Genomic DNA, 12438 nt, shown 5'->3' on the forward strand with positions numbered 1-12438 from the left:
ACTGACCCACATCGGCTACTGGGGGGCGAAAATGTAATAATAATAACAATAATAATAATTAGTTCACAGTAAATATTTTTTAATAAAAAGTGCAAAATTGAAAATAAAATAATAATAATAATAATAATAATAATAATAATAATAATAATAATAATAATAATAATAATAATAATAATAAAGAACCATAAAGAAATACAAAAATGAAAAAAAGATCAAGAGTGAGAAACAATTGAGACCCTGTAATTGTGTGTAAATGAGGCAAAAAGTCAGATCAGCAACCTGGGACTTGGTCACAATTTTCAAGATGGCATATGGTAGCAGGGTCTACCATTGGACAACACATTATGCTTCCAATATCTTTCCAACGGCTAGTTCCTCCCTGTTTGATAGGTGCCTACTACCTACTACCTACCATATATATATATATATATATATATATATATATATATATATATATATATATATATATATATATATATATATATATATATATATATATATATATATATATATATATATATATATATATATATATATATATATATATATATATATATATATATATATATATATATATATATATATATATATATATATATATATATATATATATATATATCATCTGAAATGTGAATACAGGAACTTCGTGTTTCTTCTTTCCTTGTGGTTATCAATATATATATATATATATATATATATATATATATATATATATATATATATATATATATATATATATATATATATATATATATATATATATGTGCGTGTGTGTGTGTGTGTGTGTGTTAGCTTCAATAGCTTTGGTTTTGTGAACATATCAGCCTGGTGTAAAGTAAATAAAATTTTTTTTCGTTATTTCTATAAAAATGAGATTCTACTGTTTTCTCACTTGTAACAATAAACAACATGTGTACCATGGAATAAGAAAACTGTAAATGCACCACAGAGACAGGTAAGACAAGTAAGGGAATTAAAAACATGAATAAGCTTTTTATTGCTCAAAACAGTCAACGGAAGTAATAACAAATAAATATTCAGAAAAAATGTGTTGAGAGAAACAGATGAATACCGGTGAATAAATTATCTTGAAATTGTTGCTATCAGTGCAAGTGTGCTGAATGAAAGTATGAGGGAAACGTTTTATAATGTAATTAAAAGGTAGAAGTGAGGCAGCCAGGTAACAGAAGACATATGCACTAATAACGTCTCACACTATATAAACAGTAGTCGCCATTACATGACGAGGTCCATGCACAACGGATATTTATTGTGTATAAGAATGCATGAAAATTTTTAAACTTAAGTCTCCCCGACAGTTACTTTAACATGCTGTATATAGAGAGCTCAGGGAATGGCTGTGGCTTTTTCTGGTGTCGATGGTGTCTTGTTCTTCACCCAAAGAAATTTCCAGTAGATTTGACTGTGGTTTACTGTCAGCCCAGACGCCAGTAATTTACTGAGGATTTTACAGTTATTTCAGGCCTTATTGTAATTTATCGGACCTAACATACTTTAAGACATGGTTACATGATTTATGAATCATATAAAATTATATATATTTCATTTTAGTACCCGTTGTACAAGAAAATACTGTAAAATCTGTTTACAGAAATTTCTTTCAAAGTATTACATTAACGAGTCGTAAAAATTACAGTAATTTATTAGAGTGTTCTGTTTAGTACACCCAACATGACAGAATACCTATGACAACTGCCTTAATAATGATCTCTCAGATACTAAATTAAGAAAGTTTTGTTTCATTCTTTCGCAGAAACATGAAGCAACGAAGGTTATTCAGTCAAACTTCATATGCCGAGCGCACCGGAATTGTGTGGATGTGGGTAAATGGCCTGTCTGCTCGTGCCATTGCTCAAAAGACTGGCACCAGTGTGACCACTGTATGCAGGTGGACTAAACGTTGGAAAACTGAAGGAAATGTCAACACGAAACATCACACAAGAGCGACGCAGAAGAAAAACAACCTACCAAAGTCCAAGAATACTGTAGGTTATCAGACACCAAGAATCTCGTTGGATACTCCTCGTCGTCTTCAGTTTTACTCCGCAAGTGCGGTAGCTTCCTTCCCTTTGATGGAGCGAGAAACTTACTACTTCCCTACTTCTTACAGTGATCGTTGTAGGCTTTGTAAAATGTACCAGTATATTCCTCCTAAATTGTTACACTTAGACTTCAGAACAGACTTTAAGAATTATGCAGACTTACAGTACAAAAACAACGCATGTTACATTAGAACTGAATTTGTAAATAATCCATGAAGAGTGTATCTGTCATCCATGAAGCAGAGAAATAACTATGAATAGGAAATAATATATATCTCACGTTTACGTATGTTTAAAATTAGTGGACAACGGTTAACAATAGATCTGCTCAGTAAGTTATATTACAAGGAATCATTTTTATGAGAACGAGAAGTTTTCAGATATTTGCTGGTATGACTTGACAAAAATCTCTGGGGTGTTGGTTATGATCGTACTACTCTTGTACTATGTAGTGCAGACTAAACTTACTCATTTTTTTGATTAATATATGTCTATCATTTAATTTTGTTAACTTAAGATTCATTGGCTATGTACAGATACTGTACTTCATTTATAAATACATTAGTTACACTGTTTGCACTATAGCCTGAATTTCCGAAAAAGGAAAACATAATGAAACGGGTTGAATTTATCCTCCTTTTGTTCATTCAATAGTAATAAGCATACACATAGGTATATACAACTGATGAAACTGACTCTCCTCGGAGAAGCATACTATATTATGCTAAATGAACAGCAGCACTAACGTATGGATAAATAACACACATCTTCATATTCAAACCTTAGACACATGAAATATAATAATATAGTAAATATACTGTATTATAACCTGTAAATGACACATCAAATCAATTAAAATGTTGGATACATTAATCATAAGCAAGTTGAAAAAGAATGTTAGTCAATTAGTGGGAAAACTAACTCGTACCAACCCAAAATCGTACCAAACCCTTAACAACTTGTTAAAAAATCGAACTTAACAGACCATAAACGCCCGATCAACCAAACTAATAAAGTTCATTTATCTAATGACCTATATTTAATATCCAATATTTCTGTAGCTGAAAGCCAAGCAACAAAGCCAGTGACTCTGCGCTGGAGGTCGCTTACGGCGTCAAGTTCAATGCAGGTTTAATTTAGATTTAGGCGCGAGACAGGTAAACACTGGTTTGGAAATGGAGTAGTGAACGAGTGGAACAAGTTACCAAACATCAACATTAACTCGAACAGTCTGGGTAGCTTCAAATATAGGTTTAACAGATATATCAGCGATAGGGATGGGGTGTAAAAGAGACTGCCCATTATGGGCCAATAGGCCTGCTGCAGTTTCCTCTCCAGTCTTTTGTTCTTATGTAATATATTAATATAAAAAAAAATCACTGCTGCACTCACACACACACAGATTCAGATTCAAATTTGCCCCCGAGGGGGCTAGTTTATTGGGCACCCCCTTACATCCTGTGCAAGGTGAAGCGCAGAAGCGTTTACAGCTCCCAACAGGGAAGTATGAAAAGTTCATACTTGTCTTTATGACTCGTACATTAAGGGCGTAAAAGCCTGAAGGGTCATAGGTTATGTCAAGTTACATAAAGTGAGAGAATGATGAGTGTGTGGGGGGAAAGTTCCCGGTACATTTCATCTGTTTATGGCAAAGAGTGGCAGGTCCCTAATAATGTCAAATGCCAGGCCTGTGACTAGGAGGAGGGATATCTGGTCTGGGAGGGAAGAGGTGTTGGTAACGGCTGGGGACCTATAGGAGGAGGTCATAGGGCAAGTGAGGATGTAGTGAGAGAGGGTGTGAGAGTTGGGTTGGCCACAAAGTTTACAAACAGTGCGGTGAGGCTCAGGGTTGCCAATGTACTCCCATAGGTACCTGTACCCTAGGCGCAGTCTCATGTATATAAGCTGTTGAGATCAAGTCAGGGATTGATATTCTTTGTAGTGGCGGTTGTCGTCACCGGTTACAGCGTCATAGTGGCATAGTGTGATGCTACCCCGTTGTTTCAGGTGTGTCCAATTTTCGTTGAATGCCTCTCGTTGTGTGGCGTGTATGCGAGATTTGAGATGATTCAGGGAGAGGGCGAGAGTGGCTTCAATATCTTCTTCTTGTGTAGCTTCTTTGGCAAGCCGATCAACAGTGTCACAGGCAGTTATTCCTATATGTGACGGGATCCAAAGAAACTTGACACGGATGTTATCAGTTTGTTCTAGCCCGGCAACGCCGGCTAGGGTGTGTTGGGCGGCAGGGGAGGAGGGGAAGGGTAATTTAAGCCTCGCTAGCACAGAAGTGCTGTCACTGATTATAAGGAGGTTCCGGCGTTCATTGTGAGCATAGGTCGCCCCCTCATGAATGCCCGCGAGGATGGCTATGTTTCAGCATCAGTGGAGGAGGCCCAGTCGTGGACCCTGATTTTCCTGCAGGCCAGGCGCTCAGGAATCCACGCAGCTGCCCCAGCGCTGCCCAGCGTGGTAACAGACCCATCACAGTAGACGACGATAGGAGGGTGGGAGGTCTTTAGAGAGGAGGCGACATCACTAATCTGCTCAAGGCAGTTAAGTTTGAGCATATACCTCAGTTGGGTGGATTTACGACCAGGGAAGGTGTGGACGACAACATAAACACACGGGAAAGTCCACGGCGGTAGAGGCGGATGAGTGTACTCGGGAGGGAGAGAGGTCGAGGGGGTGTAGAGGTGATAACGCAGGATGTCAGCAGCAGTGTGGACGGGCTATAGTTGAGAGGGAGGGGGGAAGTAATGGGGACAGGCCGGCGCAGGAGGGTGTTAAGATGTGAGTTCAGTGAGCGCGACAGGGGAGTCGGTTGCTCACTGCGAAGAAGTTTAACACCAAGGATGGCATTGAGAGCAGTAATTCGATCGCAGACGGGAAGCAGGATTAGTTCGCGCTGCATGACTTCTATTCTGGTGGTCATAGGGCAGCCGAGGATGAGTCTCATCGCTCTGTTTTGGATTTTCTCTATGCTTTGTTTCTCGCGCTGGGAGGCAACTACAAGGACAGGAGAGGCATAATCTATGACAGCTCTGACGATGGCAATGTACATGAGACGTAGGACCCTGACAGAGGCTCCTTTGAGGCCGTGAGTGAGGGACTGGAGGGGCCTCGTTCGTTGGCGGCACTGGGAGATGACGTGGGCGGCGACAGCGGAGGTGGTGGCTCTGGTAGTGGCTCGCACAGGTAGACCAAGGTACCTGTAGGTGCGTACTTGATCGATGTCTTGTCCTTGCAGAGTCAGTGGTGTCTGACGCCGGAAGCGTGAGATGAACTTGGTTTTAGTGTGTGAGATGACTAGCCCGAGTGTTTGACAGGTCCGGGCGAACGTGAAGAGTATAGGTTGTTCATGTTGCACTGTAGTAATTTGGAGGAGAATATCATCAGCGTAGCTTATGATGTGACCGTCTAGGGCGCGCTCAGCAAAGATGTCGTTGAGGCGGCAGATGGAGTTCATGAGTACATTGAAGAGTGTAGGGCTGAGTACACCTCCCTGAGGCGTGCCAAGATCAAGGTCCCTGATCTTAGAGTAGTGGCCCTGAAAACGGACACGGGCCTGTCGATGGGAGAGGTAGTCAGCAATCCACGTGAGGAGTTTTCCCTTCACATCCATGTGAGTGAGGCCCTCAAGGATCACTTCACTGTTGGCTTTATCAAAAGCACCCTTGAAGTCGACGAAGAGGGAGGTTTTGGCGGAGGTGTCTGCCATGTAGTGAGCGATGCAGTGAGCAGTACTCTTTCCGGGGCGAAAACCATAGAGGTCAGGGTGCAGGTGGGCTTCAATTTTCCAGTGGAGGCGGTGGCGTATCATGCGCTCTATCATCTTTGAGAAGCAGGAGATGAGGGATATTGGACGATATTCATCTTGTCTGCCTGGTTTAGGGACTGGGATGGTGGTGGCAGTCTTCCATAAGTGAGGCAGCTGACCAGTATCAAAAGAGAGGTTAAATAGACAGAGGAGGGGGTTACCAGGGGTGGCAATAAGGGTATTTAACACATCATATGTGACGCCATCATCGCCTGGGGCGGTGGACCGACCACGCTTAACAGCATTTAGTAGTTCACACTGCGTGAAAGGCATGTCAGTGTCTGCAAATAGGTCTTGGTACTAGAAGATGCGCTGTCGGCGTTGTGGTTGCAGTGCGAGGGTGAGGTCTCGTACAGCGGGTGGTAGCGCATCAATGGAGGCGGCCTCCTGCCACGTCTGGGAGAGCGCCTCAGCCCGGGCAGCTGGTCTGGGGTGGAGCGCGGGTCTTGCGTTGGTGCCCCGGTCACGGTTAATGGTGCGCCATATATCACCTATAGATGTAGACTGGTCAATAGAAGAAGCAAAATCAAACCACTGCTTCTCTCGTGCGAGAATGATGGTAGATTGGAGCTCTTTATTTGTGCGCATCAAGAAGCGTAGAGAGTCAGGGGAGCTGGGAGATTTCTTCCACTGGTCGACTGCTATTCGGTGCCATACTCGGATAGACTTAACATGAGGGTCACGGTTAACGTTCCACTGACTCCTGGGCTGGCGGTTAGGGCGGCGGTGTTTTGGGACAGGGCGGAGGAGGTCAGTGCATTGTTTGGACAGATCAAGGTAGAGTTGGTCTGCGGTGGTGACAGTGTAACCCTGAAACCATTCAGCAATGGTAGTGATGAAGGCAGGTATGTTGGCAGGGGGTAGGCTGAGCCTAGGGCCCTTGGGTGGAGCGGGTATTCTCACATACTGGAGGGTAGTGTGGATAGGGAAATGGTCACTGTGGGGGGGAGTGGAGGATGCGGGTGGAGTGTGGGCGGTGAGGGTCAGAGTAGAGAGCTATGTAGTCAAGTTTCCCTCCCCCGATGTGGGTGGGTGATGGAGGGCAGAGAAGACGTACAGGGTCATCAGTGGTTTGTAGGTAGGAGAGCCAGGAGTTACCCCGGGAGTTTGAGTGGGGCCCCTGGGAGCCGAGACTAGGGTGACGGGCATTGAGGTCCCCCACAAGGAGGGTGGGGGTGGAGGTGATATGGTGTGGTAGGACAGGTACAGTAGGGGTGGAGGGAGGCACATAGACATTGACAATATTGAGGGACATACCTTTTAGTGTGATTGTGATGGCATGTGCGTCGGTGGTGTCGTCATCAAGGGGGACGTCGAGAGGTTGGTAGGGGACATCCTTCTTGACGTAGATCCGTAGTCCACGTGCATGGCTTCGTGGTAGTCCGTCGATGCGGAGAACAGGAGTGGATGGGCTCTCAACACATGTGTAGCCACTGAGCACATAGGTACCAGCAGCACACCGCGTTTCTTGGAGGCACAGCACGTCGACGTCTTCAGTGTAGACGTAGGTTTTGAGGGCACCAAACTTGCTTTGCAAGCCGTTTATGTTCCAGGTGAGTACCTGCAGTCCTGTAGCGTTGCTATCCATTGTGGTGTATTAGACTGATTACCCCTGACGTGGACGGATGGGCCTTAGGTGCCGGCATGTCGGTGGAGTATGGGTAGCCGGGGGTGGAGTCCTCAGGTCCAATAGGTAGCCCTGGTGGAGACAGCACAGACACAGGAGCAGGCGAGGCTTGAGGTGGGTAGACAGGTTGAGGCACCACGTGACGTAAAGATGAGGCAGGGCTTGGCTCGGGGGCCCCAGTACACACAACCTGTGAGCAGGGGGGGCTCACAGGGGGACTACCAGCTTGTGTCAAACCAAAAGAGGGGAGTGACTGGGTGGCAGCAAAGGGCAGGAGTTGGCGGTGTAGGTCGGAGATGGCGGTACAGAGTGTAACCAAGAGTTTCTCAACATGACTGGTAAATTCTTGGAAGAGGGACATGATCTGTGTCATGTCACTGGAGACGGGTTGTGGGGGGGCACTGGTGGCGGCACAAGGCTTGACAGCGTCAGGGTAGAGACGGGGTTGTGGGGGGGCACTGGTGGCGGCACAAGGCTTGACAGCGTCAGAGTAGCGACGGGGTTGTGGGGGGGAACTGGTGGGAACACGAGGCTTGATAGCGTCAGAGTAGAGACGGGGAGGAGGCTCAGTAGTGGTTGAGTTAGGGAATGGTAGGTGCTGTTGTGGTGCAGCCTGGTGAAGCCAGGCAGGGGCAGGTGACCCAGTAGACTGAGGGGGGCGTTGTGGTAGACGCAGCCCTTGGGGAGGCCTCTCCCCTGGGACAGAAGGGCGACTGGGGCACTGCCGTGAGTCAGCATTGTGCCGGCCGCCACAGTTACAGCACCTGGGCTCAACTACATAGCCCACACCACCCCTATTAAGGTGGTCTTTGATTTTCTGGGCACAGGCGGCGGAGTTGTGGTTACGTGAGCAGAAGCGACATCTAGGACGATCACGTCGGCAGCAGGCAGTGAAGGTGTGACCCCAATGAGAGCAGATAACACAAAATGCAGGCCCAGGATGATAGGGCTCTGCATAAAGTGGTGGAAGGATTGGATGGGCTTCCACAGTGGTTGGACATACCCTTCCCTTCCACTTGACAATAACAGCAGCTTGTGGAGTGTGTCCCCGGTAATGTCGACGTATACTGAGTATATTAGAATTAAAGTCACGTGCATCTTCGATGTCAGCGTATAGGGGGAATCGTTTCACTAGGATGTGGCAACATTCATCAGCGTCTGCTGGAGGGGCCACTAGGACAACCCCGTCAAAGCCAACAGTACTAAGGGTTTTATAGACTTCAGGAGTCTGACACTTGATAAAGTTCCGGTTCTTACCTTGTCGGAATTGAATGTTGGGACCATGCTGTCTGCAGTACTTCATCATCCAATTAAACCGATCCTCGACAGATTTTAATGAGTCCTTGGGAAAGTGGAGATTCAGCTTACTTGTTTGTTTGGCAGAGGGCAGGGTGATAGGGTCCATGGCATTGCTGTTTCCACTGTGGCTAGTGTTTCCCATAGAAACATTACCGTCACTGTCATAATCACTGGGGTCTGACTCTTGAAGGGTGTTGGATTCAGTCAAGACCTGCTGTGTTTTATTCCCAGTTGAATTCCTTCTGCTTCCTTCTGTGTGTGTCATCCTTTTCTTCCTATCATTCATGATCTCATCACTGTCGCTTCCTTCACATTTCTTCGCCTCCTCTCGCCTCCTCTTCTTTTCTTTCTTACTAATTACTTCTTGAAAATTGTCTATCACTTCTATTGTTGTTGGCCGCGGATTGTCTGCTTCTGATTCACTACTTGAAAGCCTCAGGTCGTCTTCTAAGTTGTTCAGTAGGGCAATCTTTTCTTCTTTAGCCAAAGTCTTCATAGGTTTCTGCCCACCACTCTCCCCAGGCATTGTGCAATGCTTGTGTTCGGTCACAGGCGAGATGGAGAGGCAACGACGTCACTACCACTTCATTCAACGCCACGCTCTTCGCACTGCGCATGCGCAGATACGAAAATAACCGACCAGAGGGTCCAGGCAGGCAGTCCAGATATTTTATCTAAAATATTGTCTAAGTCCAGCAACTATAAATTTCACAAGCGACACTGTGCTTACAACTGGGCTCCACTTTAGTTCTCTAAACAGACTGAAGGTAGTCGTCTCACTAAATTCATCAGAATTGGGAATTGTAGGGAGAACTCACTCACAGCCTTTGTTGACGTTTTACGGTGCGCATGTCGAATGGCACACACATTAACATTGAAGCGGGGTCTTCTCGGATGGGTCCCACTGCTCGGGAAGGTTGTGGATCCCAGGGACGATCTGATCATCATCAAACTACAGGGGCCTCAACTGACGCCACCGAAGTTGAAGTTGCTGGAAGATTGGTTTCTTTCACACTTCATTTTTCTAACATTCTCGGTCTGAGATCCAATTTTCCTTCTGTAGAGCACCATCTATTAACCTCTTCCCCCTACCTCTTACTACTTTCCGAACTTCAACTGACCAAAGCAGCTTTACCCAAACCTTTTCAAGTCTCCAACTACAACCTTTATACGTCTTTCCGTTCTATGGGAGGTGTATGCGCCTACTGCAACACGCGTATACTTATAGCTTTATACATGGAACTTGAATCTTCTCTTTTTAATGTCATCTGGCTCAAAATATCTCCACCAATTATGACTATTTTTATGTTTCTATACTGTTCTCCCAACTCTACCAACTTCTTGCCATGAGTCGTTGATATCCACACATCCCAACACCGAGATCCTCTACCACGAGGATTTCAATGTGCATCACAGAGAGTGGCTTGGCTCTGCAAGGGATGACCCAGGTGGAGTTGAGGCACTCTCTTTTTCCTCACTTAATGATGTGGAACAAATAATTAAATAACCTACAGGTGTTCCAGATCGACACGATCAACTTGCTAACATTCTTGATCTTTGTTTTACCTCTAACCCCTCACACTATTCATGCTCAATTTCTGTCCCCTTAGGGTCTTTTGATCACAATCTTATTTCTATTTAATCAAATTGGGCACGACCACCTTCCCACCCCCATCTAAACGCCAACTATGGCACTATCGGAGGGCAAACTGGCAATCCTTAAGTTAATTCTTCCCCGACTTTCCCTGGGATAAATGTTTTTTTTTTCACTCCGGACGCCTCGGCATGTGCTGACAGCATTCCTGTGGTTATACTCGGTGGTATGAGTGAATTTATCCCATCTTCTACCAAATCTTTCACTTTAAAATCTGGTTTGGGCGCTCTTGTTCTCTTGCATGTAGGGAGAAATATTGGACGTATCAAGTTATGAAAATATCTCCTCCTGTTACCCCACTCCTCTTTCGTTACTTCTAGGAATCGTTGTGAGGTTAGTTTTCGTAGGGCCAAGCGGAATTTTATAAAAAAGAAAGACCTCTGACCTATCTAACTCTTCTTCTAGGGAATCCTTGTGGTCCTTAACCAAAAACATCTGTAATAACTTCTGCACTCCACCTTTTCCTCCTCTCTTCCGACCTGATAACTATAACTAACTCTGCCCCTGATAAAGCCAATCTCTTTGGCACCTTATTCTTCTCAACCTCCACCTTAGACGATTCCAACTCTACCCATCCTACTCTTACTCCTCTTACTGAACCACTGCAATTTCCTATGGTCTCCAGTCGTAGGGTTGCTGGTGTTATGCAGGTTGGATGTGAATATGGCGCATGGACCAGACGGAATAACCCCTCGTGTTCTGAGGGAGTGTGCTGAAGTTCTGGCCCCTGGGCTTGCTCGCCTCTTTCGCCTTTGCCTCAAACCCCAAATTTTTCCTTCTTCTAGGAAACATGCCTCGGTCCAGCCAATCTAGAAAAAGGGTGACCATTCTAATCCCTCTAATTATTGCCCCATTGCCCTAACTTTATCCCCTTCTAAGATTTTCGAAACGATCTTAAACTCTCATACTCTCCGTCACCTTGAACGCCTTTTTATTTTGTCAGATCACCAGTAGGGCTTTTGCCAGGCGAGACCTAATGGCGATCTGCTCTCCTACTGCACCCATTTTTGGTCATCTTCTCTTAGGGATTATAGGGAAACTTTCGTAGTGGCCCTCGATATCTCTAAAGCATTTAACAGGGTATGGCACAAGTCTTTGCTTTCTAAACTTCCCTCATATGGTTTCTCTCCCCCACTTTGTTCTCTCATTTCTAGCTTCCTTGAGAACTGATTCATGGCAGTTGTTGTCGAGGGATTGATCTCTCGCTCTTTCTCTACCAATAGTGGTGTCCCACAGGGTTCTGTTCTTTCACCTACTCTCTTCTTTCTTTTTATCAATGATTTACTTCACACTACGACAAATTCTATCCATTCTTACGCAATTGATTCTACTCTTCACTCTTCTTCATGTTTCTCCCTTCCCCCTAATTCTCAAACTACAGTAGATCTGTTTCTAGAGCTGATATCATTACATCTATCAATGCAGATCTGTGCAGCATTTCCATTGGGGAGGTAGAAACTAGATTCAATTCAATATTAATAATAAAACAGTATTTACCTATTACACTTTCCATAATCGAAGATCTCCCACCAATCACATTTCCAGACGCAATCATTCTGCCAAATTTTAAAATAGATATGCTACGCCTCACCATTTTCTCTAAAATATCATGGAAGCCACACATCAACAACATTGCTATTGCTGCCTCCCGAAAACTGGGAATACTGTACAGATGCCGTAGCTACCTTACTCCTGAGCAGTTGCTTCAATTCTATAAGGGATTCATTTGTTCTAATTTGGAGAACTGCTCTCATATCTGGGGTGGTTTTCTTCTGTCCAACTGTTAGATAGGGTGAAATCAAATGCATTTTGTCTTATTAACTCTCCTCCTTTATTTGGTAATCTCTCCTCTCTTTCTCTTCGCCGCAATGTTGCTTCACTGTCTCTCTTTTACTTGTACTTTAACGGGCAATGTTCGTTGGATTTGGCATACTGTGTAGCGCCGGCAAGGCAGAGAGCTGGTAACACTCGTCTTGCC

The 12438-nt window shown here is 44.6% G+C and overlaps 1 protein-coding gene across 1 annotated transcript in view; it reads left to right on the forward strand.

The window, feature by feature from the left end:
• LOC121874013 overlaps positions 1 to 3061 on the forward strand; it is a 32705-nt gene extending 29644 nt beyond the window's left edge. Inside the window, exon 12 of the mRNA XM_042377891.1 lies at positions 1775 to 3061. Within this exon, the coding sequence (XP_042233825.1) occupies positions 1775 to 1782 (8 nt within the window). The 3' untranslated portion in view covers positions 1783 to 3061. The remainder of the gene's footprint in view (positions 1 to 1774) is intronic.
• The last annotated feature ends 9377 nt before the right edge of the window (positions 3062 to 12438 follow it).

The sequence above is a fragment of the Homarus americanus genome, unplaced genomic scaffold (genome assembly GCF_018991925.1).
Source record: "Homarus americanus isolate GMGI-L3 unplaced genomic scaffold, GMGI_Hamer_2.0 scaffold25827, whole genome shotgun sequence".
Classification (NCBI taxonomy): domain Eukaryota; kingdom Metazoa; phylum Arthropoda; class Malacostraca; order Decapoda; family Nephropidae; genus Homarus; species Homarus americanus.